At 33.9% G+C, this 18,092-nt stretch overlaps 1 protein-coding gene across 1 annotated transcript in view; it reads right to left on the reverse strand.

Annotated features, from left to right (window-relative positions):
- Window positions 1–18,092, reverse strand: part of LOC144439648 (C2 domain-containing protein 2-like) — a 90,206-nt gene that overhangs the window by 24,129 nt on the left and 47,985 nt on the right. Inside the window, exons 13-17 of the mRNA XM_078128882.1 lie at window positions 17,165–17,194; window positions 13,436–13,573; window positions 12,598–12,728; window positions 5,465–5,543; window positions 4,169–4,354 (exon numbers count right to left, since the gene is read on the reverse strand). Of these exons, the coding sequence (XP_077985008.1) occupies window positions 4,169–4,354; window positions 5,465–5,543; window positions 12,598–12,728; window positions 13,436–13,573; window positions 17,165–17,194 (564 nt within the window). The remainder of the gene's footprint in view (window positions 1–4,168; window positions 4,355–5,464; window positions 5,544–12,597; window positions 12,729–13,435; window positions 13,574–17,164; window positions 17,195–18,092) is intronic.

An 18,092-nucleotide genomic window follows, 5' to 3' on the forward strand; every position in this document is an offset into this window, starting at 1 on the left:
ATTTGTTGACGAATAAATAAAGATTATTGACAAATAAATAAAGAATCCATACCTCTCTTAAGATTTAGATTGTTTACTCACATATAAAGATTGCAAATAAATTTATCAATATTTTAGTAAACTTTTAAGGTAATTTGACGTGAAGGTATAAATTTGAGAAAATCAATGAAAAGTTACACTTGCCTTGTATTAACATCTAATGGTGTAACCCATCCGAGTCAGTCATTTAAGAATTAAATCTTTTTGAAAGAGTCTGCTGATGTGCAAAACAGTCTTTTAATAACTTACACTTTTTGAAAAAGTCTGGTGATATGCAAAACTAGTTGAAGATTCAAGCCACTTTTGGATTCATTCACAACAAAGTCATGTAATAACTTACACTTTTCAAGTAACTTAATAAAAAAATCTACCCAAAGTTAATGAAAAGTACATCAGAATAGTTATTAGTTGTTTTGAATTAGTCCTGAACACAGAATACATTAAGTAATTTATCTCCTACTACTCCTACCATTGGATATTTCGGCTATATCACTTGGACTTCTGCAACTTTCATTGCATAGACAAATAATTAAATATGTATTTGTTACATATATATAGACAGTGAACATAAAAAGTCACTGCTTTGTCCGTCACAATATTCATTTCCTGTTCATCTGCATAATGTATGTGAAGTTTAATATGAAATAAATAGTTTGACAACAATTTATTTTTTCATGGAAATTTGCATATTCATGGTAGCTAATTTCACTAAACTAATGTCTGTGTATGATGTGTGTGAGTAAATAAATTAAATATTGACTACAATTTGCATATTCCTGGTGTACTAATTCCCTAATTTATTAGCAGAAAGCTATGAAATATATGTATATGAAAATTTGGGGACTAATTTCATTCATTCATTTGTGTGTGTGCGTGTGTGTGTGTGTAACACCATGAAAGATTCAATATTGACTTGAAATTTGTATAACATGATGTCCAATGATTCCTTTGAAAAGAGATCATTATCAACAGTTTTACATCAACTATTAAGCTTTTTACAGCCCAAACAAAACAATATTTAGAACTTTGTATTCAATTTAACTTTTGTTCCAAACACAACTTGAACATTTCAACATTTCACACTCAGTACACGTGATCTTATGGACACGTGGGCCTCCTAATACCTTGTAGAACTTCATTAAAAAGCCTGCCGAGATGTGAATCTCATCAAAGATTCCATCCTCTATTGTCAAGATTTTAATATTGACTAAAATTTGTATAATGTGACGTTAGGTGATGCCTTCATTAAGTTGAAATTAGAATTTGAGATCATTATCAACAATTTCAAACCAACTATTAAGTTTCTTAGAGCTCACATGTAGAACTTCTTTAAAAAGCCTGCCGAGATGCCAATCTTAATGCTGATTAACTGTGTATCTATACATGTAACAAATACATATTAAAATTTTGTCTATGCAATGAATGTAGATATGGACTTCATAGAAAAAAATCCAATTAAATTGTGAAATGAGATGGGTGAGAAGCAACCAAATCAGCATCAACAACAAAAACTACATGTATTGTATGAGAGGGAGCCTAATCCACTATAGCAGGGATTGACATTTACACTTTTAGTATGTGGTCCATATGGAACAGTGTGCCCTCTCTAATGATGGCCAAACTTTGTTGTTATGGGTCAGTATGATAAAAACTGGCATTCCTTGTGAGTTACTACATATTAAGAGATAGGGGAACGCCAAATTTTGGTGCAACACTAGAAATTGTGTGTGTCAGTGGCACATCAAATTGGCTTAGAGGGCACACTGATGTGGATTACCAGTTTCAGAATTTGATGGTCCCTAGTATTATGTTTGTGGTTCCGTGTTAGTCATTAAAGTCTATCAGTGTTTATAATAATTATTTTTACTTTATTTGTTGTTTTTGTTTGTATTTACTGTATATTTCATAGTGTAGGAATTTTCACTATTTCTGAATTAGCTCTCTTTGCTAAATACACATTCAATTTGATGACTCAAATTAGTTGATTCATACTGCATACTTTTTCAAACCACATGTTAAGCTTAATTTTGCCAAAGTTTGAAAACAACAATAGACCAAAATTCAGTGTTCACTGGATTCAAGACTCACAGCTAAATTCAAACCCCTGCTTTTCTTATCTCTAAGCTTGCCTAACTCTAATTCCCTAGTGTGAGTACAAATATACATCACTCAGATCACTAGTTAGTACTGTTTTACTCTTATGTTCTGTTCTGTATACGAAGACTTTTTAGCTTCTGTATACAGTACATTGAGGGGGGGGGAGGGGGGGGGGGGCATTAATAGTGAGTTATACAATGTAAATCTGTTCATTATCTCTGTTCTGATTTAATTAGGGGGGGGTATTAATAGTGAATTCTACAATGTACATCATTATCTCTGTTCTGATTTAATTGGTCCACTGTATCTAAAACCCTAACGGACAAGACCGCCTGGTCCCAGTAATTTTCTCCTGTGCTTCTGGGTCTGCATTCCATATTAAGAAAGCCATAACATTTTTTCAAAAAACCCAACTAACTACATTATTGAGATTTCAATATTTGATACTGACGCACACAGTTACAATAAACAAAATATTCAATGCGAGAATAAATGTCAGTATCATTAATACATGTAAACCATAAATATTGCTACTCGTAGTTGGAAAATAATTGCGTTTTTGCCAACTTATTGATATTGCCATTTGTGAACTACAAGAGGCTGACATGACACGTATGACACTACTCTTTATCTTTGATGATGCCGATAACATGATGCCAAAAAGTTTGGGCTTATCCTAAAAAATGTCCCTTTTCTGATTATCAATGTTCAATAAACTCAATGCCTAAAGTTTTAGATCTGTGTGACAGATCAATATCAGAAAAAGGTTTTTAAAAAACTGATAACTAATCAAGACTAAAGTGTTGTGGTCATGTATACAAACACATTGTACATGTACTTGTATTCTCAGATCCATGGGTTGTGTACTACATTCTAGCATGGAATTCAAAAGTTTCAAAAGAAAAAACCTTCCATTTGGTCAAATATTATTATATCCTCAGATGTTCTTTCTTAAAACAAAATTGCAAAATTGAAATAATTAAAAGTGATAGTGAATCATCAAACCAGAACTAATTTTGTTGGATAACAAAATTTAATCATTTGTTACCATCGATAGTGAATAATTGCAGAACAGACTTTGTTGGATAATACTAGATCAATTCATTATCATGTGAAGTAAACGTGCAACAAATAAAACCTTGCCAAAAGTGACATTCAATGCTTCTTTGCATACACGTATTATCATGATGGCGCAGGTCAACCTTTATACTGTCAAGTAAGAAATGAACTCCACAGTGCAGACTTCTCTTGTGATATACAGTGTATGACGTCTTTCAAATCAAGCGCTCCGATTCTGCAAGATGAAATCATTAAGAACACCTGTCCACTGTTGTGATAACACCTGTGATTTACATGTAACTGTACACTTTCCACCTGGCAGTCTGGACAGCGTGAGTCATGCAGTATGTAAACCCATGCTACCTCTCAACAGGTGTTGTGGATGTTCAGTCATTGTCTATGTCAAAGAGTGTGATTTCATAATTGTCCTGGTGTGTGTGCCCTTTCATTTGAAGTGCCTGCCTAATAACACCAATTATCTGAATTGTTATTACACTAGGTGTGCACAATACTTGCCAGGGTATCACCACAGGCAGGTTGATATAGGATTGTATAGCCTACTTAGCACATGCTATGACAAACCATATCTCATGTTATTAGACACCTTATCACATGCTATTACATATGTAGGATGTGATAATGGGTCAAGTCTGGTGGTGTGCCATATCCCATAGATGGGAACAGTACAAGACATACACTAATAACTTACAAAAAACAAACAATAGTTTCTCTTTTCACTTAAACTACTTACTGAAATTCAAAGAACAAAATAATGAGGACAGATCATAGCAAAACTTACAAGTGAAAAAATACATCAAAACATAAAGAAGATGAACAGATAACCACAATGAATAAGACATTGCAATTTATACCACTATAAACTGCATTTTAACACCTAAAGTGATTGCTCAAGCGGACACAACAGCATGCAGGGAAACTTTGAGTGAGGTAATATAATACATTCAGGATGTACCTGCGCTTGCTGATCTTCCAGGCTTAGATCCAGGTACTTGAAGCGTGTCTTTGGGGTGATGGGGTAAACTTTTTGTTTTATCCTCATTGGTTAAATCTCCTTGGGAGCTGTGGCGCCGTTTGTCTTTGTCTTTATCTTTTTTACCAAAACTGAAAAACCTTCTCTTACTTCTTACAGGTGATGTCCCTACAATGGTGCAAAGGACAAAGTAAGATGTATCATAACATACACAAACTAAGTTGTAAACATTTTCACAGAAAATATGAAATTTATATCCTGGTTGTTCTTCGCCAATGATGATGACATGCGTCTACGTCAATGGTACTGTAAATAATTCCAAAGGATCATTATTTTTCCCATTTCTCTCTCTCTCTCTCTCTCTCTCTCTCTCTCTCTCTCTCTCTCTCTCTCTCTCTCTCTCTCTCTCTCTCTCTCTCTCTCTCTCTCTCCCTCCCTCCCTCCCTCCCTCCCTCCCTCCCTCCCTCCCTCCCTCCCTCCCTCCCTCCCTCTCTCTCTCTCTCTCTCTCTCTCTCTCTCTCTCTCTCTCTCTCTCTCTAAAATTAGACTTCCACTGAATTAATCATCTATTTATCTTCATTTCATCTATGTTGCCACAATACTTTGGAACAAACTGTCAAGAACTGTCCGCTCTGCACCCAGTATTAAGACTGCTATTACCTTTTCGGGAGAGCTTATTTTTTAATTTTTCGCAATGTAATGACTTACAAACACAGATTTGGTCAATGTGGTTTCACATTGATTGTTCAAGTAAGAAGCCATGATAAAATTGACTTCCAGCTAAAATGATGTAGGCTCGGTGTTTCACTTATGGGACATTACAGCTAAAATGATGTAGGCTTGGTGTTTCACTTTATGGGACATTACAGCTAAAATGATGTAGGCTTATGTTTTTGACACAGAGCTGGACATATTTTAACTCTAGACTAATGATAAGAGAGACACAAAAAACCACTTTGCCCAATCACACTGAACACTGATAGCATTGATATTCTTTCACAGTGCAGTAAAAACTAGCTTCTAATGAAAACATTACACATGGACTTGATGATATTAAGGGCTGCAATTGTTTTACTTTCTATCTGATAATCAAAATTTCAGCTTGCCTACATCTATATCCCCACTGTGTAAGTTTTTATTGCATTAGGAGTTGTCTGAAAGTATAAATATGAAAGTATCAATTAATTAAAAATCCAGGCTTCCACTAGATTAATTGAAATCCCCCCAAAATACCTCATTCTCATCCACATGGCCACTTTAAACGTAGTTTTAACATACCTCTGCTTTTTCTGAGACTTCCTGAAGGACTTGGAGATGGACTTGGACTAGGACTTGGTTGTAGCTCATCAATGGGACTCTATATATTTAAGAAAAATAAACGAATATATAAAAAATGGATTTGACATATAAGACATTTCTCAATGGATGTAAGTTGGCAAGATGTACTGAATTACTTTTTCAAAATATAATGTGTGAATTGGCTTAGCAGAAAGGAACTTTCTTAAAAAGTAGAACCACAGAATCAAACAATATTGAACACTTTAATGGCCACAGTAATGGCATACCGGTACTCCACATTGGGAAAGCGGTAAATTGTTAATCACAGCATTTTGTTCTTATGTTTTGAAAAAATATGTACACAAAAATACAAAGTTATTCTAATTCCACAATGTCAATATAATACATGAACAGCAATCATATCACATAAGTGTAAAAGTAAACATCTAATCTGGTAAAGTGGCCATATGGATGAGGATTGGGTATTTATTTTGGATTTTTTAATTTATATATTACAATTTTATCACTGCTTCCTACTTGAAAAATACTGTGAAACAACATATGCCAAGTCCTTGTTTATAACTCAATAAATTGCAAACAATTAATAAATGATAGTGTGAAATGTTTGTCATTGCATTATACAATAACAAACTTTTTACACATATTTTTTTTTTTAGCTTTCTGCAATGTATTGAGTTACAAACACAGACTTTGTCTCCATGTATATTGTTTCACAGTATTTTACAAGTAGGAAGCCATGATAAATTTTTTTTATAAATTAAAAATCCAAAATAAATACCAAATCCTTATCCATATTCCCACTTTAAATACTTCTCTCTCACAGCATGACATGTGTTTTGCTTGTATGAGTATAATGGTTTATCTGTTTGGGGAAATCTAGTTTGCTGATTGAAACAGTTTTCAGCTAACATGCAAGTGTCAAATTTCTTACTCTTAGTGGAATCGTGTCATTTAAAGCAATAGGGAACTTGCAAATCCAGACTGAACATGCACAGATGCAAAGGATTATGGGATTATCTGTGGTTATCGTAATACCTAATATAGAGCTAACGATAAAATAAACCTCCCACAATGGTCAGGGTGACTATGAATTGATCATTTGTGGTTAAAAACAATGTAACATTATTGTTTACAATGCTAATTGATTAGTATTTATTATCACATTTCCCATGATGCCACATTCAACATGGTGGGTTTGCAAGTTCCCTATTGATGCATGCCAGAATAGCTATAACTCAAACCGATTTATAGTTATTTTTATTTTCATAGTTGACATATGTCGTTGAAAATGTTGAAGTATAATGAAAGAAAGTCTGATGCTATTATAAGTATTTCATCTACAGAATTTTGAGAGTATGCAAATTTACAATCTGCTAATTACCGGAACTTCTCCTGGACAGTACGACACATTCTAAATGATTGTTTGAGTATAACGATTTATTCTATTTTGGGATCATGATTATCATTGTCTTAAGCTCATGGTGGCCACACTTGCAGGGATTTGGATGATCCTGAAGGGGGGTATATCCCCTTCCAGGAAAGAAAACTCTAATTGTGTGTACAATCCTACATACACATCAAATTCAAAAATGGAAGTAACATTGGCTGAGCAATCTTTTAATTCGGGTTTCCGTTTAATTAAAAATATAATTTTATGTTTTTATTACGATGTATGGATAGAAAAGTGAGCAAAGCATGAAATTCCACTGCAACAACAAAGAGTGACACTACTATCACCATGTGGACATATTAGCAATAAAGGGATATGCTGGTTGTCACCACTTGTCAACTACTTTGTATTGTGTATGCATGTTTTGTTAAATTCTATCATTTATGATATGACAACGTCGGAGTAGAACAGACTAGGCTGTTATAGAACATAAAATATTTAAATCAGATTAAACATAACAATCAACTGAAATACAGTAAAATATTCGACCGGAACACAGCACTGTACAGGTATAGAGTTGCTTTCCAACTGAGCTAGTATAAGGTTAGTATTGTAGCCGTAAAATACTAACACCCAGCTGGCATTAACAGCTTGTGTTTAAAAGTTGATGACCTGCACCAGACAAATGTGAACAACAAGCCAGCTGGGTTTTCAAGGCCCATCACTCAATCCAAGGTTCTCATATAATAGAGGAGCCATTAGCATTTGATATGAGCAATTTCTTGTTCAGGAACATCCTTTACTATTGCTCTGCCAGACAATAGTTTTTCCTCACCCAAATGTTAATTCTAGTTCAATATGGTTGTGATTTTAACATCGATTTAACACTGGGCAAGCATAATGAAAAGGAATTCTACAGCTGTACCATAGACATACAGACATGTACGTTAGCATGTATTTACATATATTAGCATATATTTGAATATAGTGTATTTATATCTATATCTTTATTTATATGTTTACATATATTAGCATGTTTGCATATATTTACATGCATTTACATGCATTTGCATACAGTATACACGAGCATGTATTTAAATCTACTGCAGTGGCATATTTGAGTAGCATGTACATGTATTGTATGATATCTGGACCAGTGTGCACTGAAAGATAGTTATCACATACATGTAGGATACATTCAAGAACTTGTCTGTCATTTTAGTTATCACAGACCTAAATGACACATATCTAACTTCATACTATTGTATGGTTTGTCATATTTAAAGCATCCAGCTCAGTTTACCAAATTAATTTGTACTAAATTTATAAAATAAATCAATTGTTGATTCATAAGAATTGCTTCATTTTACGCATTTTTTTTAATTGTCTGTAGAACAGAGAAAGCATATTAGTATTTATGCATATATTATAAGAAGTATTGCATCACACAAGTGTGTCTGAATACTAAGACTGCATAACAAAATAAGCTAAGGGTAAGAGCCGACATTGTACATTTTATTAAACAATCAAGAAAGCATGCAAGTGTAGCATTCTAGCATCTTATGTCATATGGAAAAAATGACTTGCACAATGCCACATATATCATTTCATATTTACACAATGTTTGAATAAAAGCACTGTGTGTGTGTGTTTGAGTAATTTATCCACTGACAGACAACACTGATCAAAACCACTTAAAACTACAAACGACATGAATAGCTGATATGTTTCTACAGGTATAATAATTGACATATACTTCTATTTACAGATGGTGATGCAGTAATAATGGTGGTGCAGTAATATTGGTGATGTAGTTCATACTACGAAATGACATGTTTGACAAATGTGTTAATAAGAGGTATTGCAAGACAGTGCTGAGGCAAATAATACAAACATGATATAAAGTGAATGCATGTGTAATAAGGTACATATCACATACACATTTACAGTGAATGCATGTGAGATATGGTAAATATCAGATGTTAAACTAGACAGTACATATGTGTGACACAGCAAAAATTACATGAAAGACAGGACAGGACAGGACATGGACGTTACATAGTGAATGCTTGTTTGATAACTTAAAGGCAAAAATCACACATAAGGTAGACAGTACGTGTTGTATGTGTACATGTATTGCATGTGATATAAATATTGTATGTAAGATATAGACATTGTCAAGTGTATTACATGTTTGACATGACAAATATAGTATACTGGATACAAACCTGCAATACACAACAAAATCGAAAAATGAACATCAATAATCGAATGAAACAGAGCTAGATAAAGAAATCGAGCCGCATTCACCACATCTGATATTTTCAGATTGGTTAGATATGACAGTAATATATCGCATGTGTGATAAGGAACATACCACATGTCAGACACAACATGTAAAAGTACTGAATGTGTGATAAGGCACTTAATACATGATATAAGGGGCTTATTACATGTGATAAGGTGGAGATAACATGCAACAAACAGATATGGCATGGGTGCATGATAGTATATTACATAGCTTGCTTGAATAGCAGGTGCTTCAAACAATTCACTTCTAACTACAAACTACATGTAGGTGCATGTGAATAAAAACTACTTTTTACGCAAAACTGCAAACAGAAAATGATCAAAAATAATCAAATTTACCTTATCTTGATCCTTATGTTGTTGAGGTTACCATGGTAACAACATAAGGCCATGCAAAAGAAAATATGAAAAAAATATCTTAGCTTCTGGAAATAAAATGTACCAAGTTTATCTACGATACACTAACAATACAAGAGAACATTCTATGATATTCAAAGGGAGAATGACCCTCAGAATCAATTTTCCTGAAAACTCAATAACTGGCAAAAGTTTAATAACTATCTTTTTCGTATTTTTGCAATGTAGTGAGTTACAAACACAGACTTGATGTTGTTTCTCAGTAATTTTTCAAGTAGGAAGGCATGATAAAATTGCTTTACTCATAAATCAAAAATCCAAATTAAATACCCAATCCTCATTCATATGACCACTCTTTAATATTACTGTTAATTTTACCTCATAACAAGTGGTCAAAATGAAACGAGTTCACATTATATTCATGTCCACCAATACTAATGCATATGATGTATATTGATGTGCACAGAAGTCATGGCGTAACCCAAATAATCAAATAATTATTCCATGTATGACTTGCCTTGGAGGCAAAATTCTAGTTCAGGTAAATGAGATTTTTTCAACATACAACTTATCAGTCGTCATGTAAATGTAAAGAAAACAGGTTATGGTGATTAAATTAAGTAAATTAAGAACTAAAACAAATTATAAAATCAAACCAAAACTGTAAACAATCTTTAAAGTTTAACAATATTAACAAAAAACAGTATTACAAACAAAAAATAAATCAAAAATGCAAAACACACAATCAGCCATTTTCTATTTCTCTTCATGCATATTTGGGCAATCTATGTTGTTCTTACTCTGAGTGCAATTACACCAATAATTTTAACCATGTAGCAGTAACTTGTTTGTTAATAATTTCTGTTTTCTATTTTGACCTATTTATGATGTGAGGGGCAATACATCCTATATTCAAGGTATAAGCACGATACAAGATTTCATGGTTTCATGTCCTATGATCAGAAGCCATGACTAAATTCTAGCCCTCAATTTGTCAAATCTGAGGCGTACTCTTGCAATCCTTACATGGGAATTGATTAGAACTTTGGTAACCTGAATATCGAGGCATAAGTGAATTACAATGATTCATATCCTTACTGACTGGATAAAGACACGTTGTTTGTTTTCCCACGCTTTCTAAATTTCCTGAAAACATGTCTCACCTTATATCTACTGTGGTATTAATTACAGTGATAATTTTTCTTACGTCATATCTTTTTGAGGATTATCAAACTGAATAAATGCTTATTAGTTTTCCACATTACACCTAATTGACATGCGACTGATTACTGAGATTGAGATCACGTTTACTTCACCATGCAATCATTTTCTTGTGGTATAACCCTGTGCCTACATATATGAACTAATTTGACGCTATCCATGGATACCATATTCCTCAACAGAACTGAACTGTACTGAACTGAACTGAACTGATCTGAACTGAACTGAACTGAACTGACCTGATCTGAACTGTACTGTACTCTTCTGATCTGAACTGAACTACATACAACACTAGCCTAGAAACTCATGATTGGTTTCCTAATCTAGTGATAATTTGACCAATCACAAGTGCTTGTCAAAATATGATGGATTACAACTGTCATGCTATTGTTAAAGTAATTCTTCCATTACCCTGCCTAGTCAACTTGATGCATGGCTGAATTTCTGTGTTAAAAACTTCACAAACATATATCTGTTGGTTTTTATATAGAGCAATTTACAATTATTACCCCTGGCACGGATTTATAGCAGCACAATGGCCCTTTACTTTCTCACCTCCCTGGGAAGCATGCAATCCATTGCAGCCTCTATAAGCACATAGGATTTAAACATTCACATTGCAACCTCTATCCTACCAGGTCCCAAATTATACAGCTGGGTTGACTGAGGCACAATCATGGTTCAAATCTTGCCCAAGGACTTTAGCCATTCAGGAGCAAATGGCAGTGACGGGGCTCAAACCTGCAACCTGCAGATTCAAAGCTGGCCACTGTAACCATTCGTCCATCATGACTCCACAAAAACTTCCAGAATCACTAGATTACAAAAACAATGACAAATCTCTAGATGAATACAAAACAGGCTGCAATGTATAATGTCTCACCTGGTTTACATATAGTACACCTTTAGTTTGAATTTAAGAGTCGCTTAATAATATTACAATATTATAGCTAAGGGTATTACTTTGTGAAATGGATGACTCATTTTTCATATTTTCATATTTAATAACAGGTCATCTATGGTATATGTGTTTCATAATACATAGGCTATCATTTCTACACTGGGAATAGTGACACACACAAGTTTCTATCATGCCTATGATAGAATCTTTGAGATTGTTTCTTAGTTGTAACACCTTGCAAACAATCAGTATATTCCCATGCTGCAACTATGCTATACACCCAACTGCAGCACTCAACCTCCCTGGACTAGCTGAAGCATCCTTTACAAGGTATTTCATTTCAGCATAACATGACTTTGCATACGTCCCAAACTGCAATGCAATTATTAACTATCAAACACTTCACATTATTCACCGCAACCTAGTCTCGACTGAATACCCAGGCTCAACATTGGCGGGCTCACTCCTTTAGACTGTCTAGCAGCGTCTAGGGATATTTTGCATACTCTACATGTATCATGGCTGTGTTGACAGCACAACATTACCCCAAGTGACATCACAAACTTGACAAACTTTGGCTGAGTATATTTTAGTTAGTCTCTTAATAATGACAATTTTCATTGCATGACGTTTGTAAATATGTAGAGTCAATGAAAACAACAATTATAAATCATTTTCAGCCAAGTTTTTGACTATCTTCATATCACATAATTTCCTATTGCACTTGGGAGTAATACGTTAGACTTTCCTGAAGACAACTTATGTTTGTACACATGAACAAAAAAGAAAAAAATGTCTTTTCACCAGGTAAAAGGAGTGTGCCACCTGTGGCGAGTCTGGGTAACAGAGACTATTAGCAACCTTGCATTTGAGTAAACAAGCACCAACATACTCACCTGACCTACTAGTTGCAAAGAAGTATGGGATACTTACCCGGGAAACTCCCTGTATTATCAAGGTGCTCTTTTTGGTTGGTGTTCGTGTTCTTTGAATTGAGTGTTCTGTAAGATGGCGTACTGCAGTGTCAGCAACTGTTTCATCAGCATTATTAATAAGCGACAACTCTGTGCGAATAACGACAACAATGACACAGTCTAATCAGAGCTGTTAAGAGTTGGGGACTCATGCAGGCTTACCACTGTGCCCAACTGGTGAGGAAAAGTCTGTTATTTTAGGGTAATTCTATAGGGAAAACTATATGAGACGCTACGCACAGGACAATGTTTCCAGTTGTTAGATACTAAATTTAAATATACTAGTCATAGCATTATCTGTGAAAGATTAGTTGTTGGATGTGTTTCTGTTTGTTTGTTGGTGTGCATATGTAAAATATGTGTGTGTTTGTTACTGAGAGTGATTGTGTGCATGCATGGCTGAGCGTATGGGCATCAGTGCCAGTATAAAGTGAATGTGTCATTTATGTATGAATGTGTGTGTGTGTATGTATACTAGAAGTAGTATAGGTATGTATACTAGTATATGTATGTATGTATGTGTGTATGTTTGTGTGTATGTATGTATGTATGTATGTATGTATGTATGTACGTCCGTACATATACATACGTATGTGTGTATGTATGTATGTACGTATGTATGTATGTATGTATGTCTATATACATATATTTGTGTGTGTAGATATGTATATGTACATACTGAATTCTCCAAGCGATTCAAATGAAAAAACAACAACAACAACAATAAGATTAGTAACATCTTTTAAATAACAAAATGCATGAACTGTACAGTAAGAATGTAGAGCACGATTGTGTACCTTGTTCAGATGTAGATACACCAGTGTCATTCATATCAGAAGGCATAAGTTGATTTGGAGAACGACGATCTCTTGGTGGTGTTACGAACTGGTCTCTGTAGTCATTCACACTGGCTTTAGTTACTTTAGATGGTGCATCTGTTAACAAAAATAGTATAATAAAAAAAGATAATGACTCCTTTTCTTTATAGTTAATATGATTAATAATTAATTACATTATTGGTGTGACATAATTGTTAAATCATTAAATCAATTATGAAATCACTGGTAGACTGCAGGAAACATCATCAATGGCATTTTAACTCTCACAAAACTAGACATGTACAAGGCCTAAACAAAAATTGTTTCATTCCCGTTACCCGACCCCACCTAGTTTTTCACTGCCCTAAACTTTTTTTTACGAATTTGAGAAAAAAATTATAAAATCGCGAAAATTGTAAAGTCTCGCAAGAAAGAGTGGATGCGGAAACTGACATCAACTTAAAAACACAATATAAAACTGTTCGTCCAATCTGTAATGACTGTACATCTGATGGGAAGAAACCAATAACACATAGACCACATGGAAAACAATGGAAAACATAACTACCAGAACTAGACACTCACATATGAAAAAATATTTCTGGAAAAAATGAAATAAAAAATCTACCTATCCCACCTATTCTAAAATAGGAACCACACAATTTTTTTTATCAGGCCTAATAAGGAATCGTTTGCAAGGACAGTGGTTTCATTTATGGTAATATACATGTACATTCTTTGGGATTATATTCCTTGAAAATAGCAGTTCTTAAAATCTCTCCCAACTTTTCCGGATGGAAGGTTGAAGGTTCATGGTCTTGTTTTCACGGAAATCAACAATCTTTTATGTCCCATAATATTAACACAATATATATCAGCGGCCATATTACTTAACATTGATTATGATTTCTTTTATAAATTTGTACTGTGATCCAGGGCAATGACTCTCTGCATTTTTTTTCAGATTTCGACTTTCAATGGGATTGTCTATTACACAAGTTCAGATGTGGGAAGGCAGCGATCACTTGGAACAAAACAAACAACACAAAATGATGTACATATAGAAGTAAATAACGACATCTAGCCGCTTTTACCACATCAGATTTTAATCAGATTGGATGACCTGCTGACTACGGGGCAAGGTACTAAAAGTAAATTTTATCAGCCCCCCCCCTCCCCCCCCCCCACTTTGTTATCTAGGGTCCAAACTTTTAGCAAAAACCACCGAATGATGTGCCATGCAGTCTACATTATGTATGATTGAAATAGTTCAAATCAGATTATTTTTTCCAATAATTGTAATCTTGTCAAGTACACTATCGAAAGTTACTATAAAATTACCATGCCAAACAAACAATTTTCATAAAATATCTAATATTCAAACAAACTCTTTAAACATAAACAAAGTCAATACAAAAACGAAGTACGAAAACAAAACAAAAATAAGGTTTGAAAAACCGAAGTTTAAAATAAATAAATGCAAATACATGCACTATTGGGTTAGCAATGAAACAAAGAGATGAAATTATATTGAAAAGAAGATGGTGAGAATGAAACTGAGACAGAAATCTGTGTATGTTTGGAACTCATGTATGAAATTCAATATCCCATGCAAACACAACAATTAATAGTCAATTAATAAAATTTTGATAAGAGTATTTGTAAATTGTAAAAGGAATGTCTAAACCACCTTTATAGAATTGCTTATTACATCATCAAACAGCCAACTCATTGCAGGAAAGGATGGCATTTTTGGTTCCGTATATATGATGGTCACACAAATGAATTGCAGCAAATCCGAAATTCCATTATGTGATTGTCGTCGTATATACGGAACCGAAAATGCCACCCTTTCATGCAGCGCTACATTGTACATGTATTGTACATGATGGAATTCTTTATAGAGAACAGTTTGTAATTATAGTTTTACTAACTTTTACCTTAGAACTGACTCTGCTGTCTCTTATCTGTACTAATATAAATACCATGTCTTCCTAACTTCACACCTATGCTGGTTTTTTTGCTCAAGTGTCCACAACTGTATATTTTCCTAACACTAACTTCCTTGATAAACTAATGACGTGTGAATAATATATTGATATGTGTGACATATATGCAAAATATACTGAAAATACTGAGTATCTGCCCATTCATCAATTTTGTACTATCCAGTTCTGACTGTACATGTAGTATATGGATACTTTGTTCCACTGTAACTCCAGGTTTATACGCCTTCAAACAAAAAATATGAGTTTATACCCTGGTTGTTCTTTATCAAGACAACTCATGTCTATGTCACTGGGTTTGTGGTGCTCAAATAAGAGTCAAAGTGTTCTAAATTGCAATTATTTGTTCACAATTTTCATAGACTGTTTGCACAGGTATAATCATACCCCCTCCCACTATGTTTTTTTTTCAGCTACAGACTCACAGTGGCAAGACCCCTTAGGTCACTCATATTTTCCTTTGCTAAACAATGACAAATATTAGGTAATAATATCTAATTATAATATGTGTGTATGTTAGCTGTAATATTCACAATAGCATTGAATAGATGTAAAACCAAAGGAAGCCCCATTAAGTACTGCACTAATTGTTGACAAGAATTATTCTCATTTCCATGCAAGCTGTCTCTGCAAAGCATAACTAAAAATAAATGATCACACAAGCGGAATCTGACTAAAGAAAGCAATTCCTTATGACAGCACTGTAAAGTAAATGCTTAATAAGACTGACATAAAACAAGTACAAAACACAAGATTTCAGAGTTTTCACTCAAAACAGATGATTACTTTGGGTCTCTTATCAGTGTCTGTACTAGTCTCATTGAATATACACATAGTTTTAGACACTTGCGCATAGTTTCTGTGCTATGTAAGAAATAGCTTTGCTAAAAAGACTTAACTCTGAACAACATGACAGTTGTTTTGGGCTTACATCAGAGTGAATTCTAGTGTCATAGAGTATAGTATTACACTTGTGCAAAGTTCTGTGCCTAGGCATGAAATAGCTTTGCTTAATAGACTTAACTCTGAACAACATAACTGTTGTTTTGGGCTTACATCAGAGTCAATTCTAGTCTCAGAGAACACAGTTCTAGACACTTGTGCAGTTTCTGTGCTAGACATGAAATAGCTTTATTCAGTCCCCAGCTCTGAACGAATACTTGTGTATCGGTGTCAATCATAGTCTCACTGAATAGAGTAGTGCACCCCTGTGCAGTTTATGTGCTAGGCAAGAAATGGCTTGGCTTAGACTTGACTACAAACAACCCACAATAGTTACTTTGGGCCATGGAGTCAATGCTACATTTCACAGAATACATAGCATAAAGCACTTACACACAATTTCTGTGCTATGCAAGGAATAGCTTCATTAATGATTAGTTTGCGAAATGTGTGTAACACAGAGATGTGGTGTGCTATGAAGTGATGTGATGTGATACTATGTGATTTGGTGTAATGTGATGTATGGTGTGCTGTGATGTGATGTGATGTGATGTGATGTGATACTATATGTGATTTGGTGTAATTTGATGTGTGGTGTGGTGTGATGTGATGTGATGTAATGTGATACTATGTGATTTGGTGTAATTTGATGTGATGTATTAAGTGATGTGACTCTCTATGTGATGTGATGTGATGTGATGTGCTGTACCGTGACGTGTCTAGAGTTGACATCAAGAGAATTGTACATGAGAGTGCTTGCCTGGGACTCGGTAGTAATAGTCAGTAATATCTATTGCAGGCCACGATCAGGTTTAGTGGAGGTCAAAGGTCAAGGGCCAGAGGTCAGTAACACACAGGAAATGGAAGAAAGAAATGTTATTTACAGTCCATACATTAGAAGTCAAAGAAAGTCCTCTTCAAGGGAAAGACTTCATAAGCCTGAATTAATATAGATTAGAATCAAACACAAGTTAAGATCATGCACAAGATGCATCTCATTCCAAGTGTCTTTATATTGAGTACAAATTTTTATCTTATGCTCCACATTAAAAGAGAAGTTATCGACCATTCAGTGATGAGAAATTATGTCACCTGATGACCATGTGATCTTTAACCTCTATCATGTGATGTGGGGGTTGAACTTAACTTAAGCATGCAGATAAAAGCAAAAGGCACCGTTAAAACCAAAAGAACAGATCACCACCGGAAATGCAAGAAAAATGGGAAGAAAATATGGATTCTTAAATTTGAGATATTTACTTTGAGCTTACTTTCATTAAAATAAAATGTCCTTGAAGTTTTTAAATTAATTATGCAAAAATATGCAAATTTCCTTGACAAATGACAGAGAAACTTTCATGTAAAATTGAATAAACCACAAAATAATCAGAAGATATTGAAAATATTTTACATGATTTGAGTATTAAATTTCAATCTATGTTGAATAAGATATTAATTAATTAGTTTTCTTAAATTTTTAAATGTTCTTCTTTTCAAACAAAAATGAGAATTTATCTTAAAAATGAATGAAGCAAAATTGGATTATAACTAACTGAACTGTGCAGAAATAAAAAAAAAAGATATTTTTTTTCATTTTAAAATAAAGAAGATGACAAAAGAAAAGCTAATGGCAAGGAAGTTATAGCAACCGAAATGATAGATTTTCATTCCGAAGGGAAAGCATATGA

Source organism: Glandiceps talaboti, chromosome 9, assembly GCF_964340395.1.
Source record: "Glandiceps talaboti chromosome 9, keGlaTala1.1, whole genome shotgun sequence".
NCBI lineage: Eukaryota > Metazoa > Hemichordata > Enteropneusta > Spengelidae > Glandiceps > Glandiceps talaboti.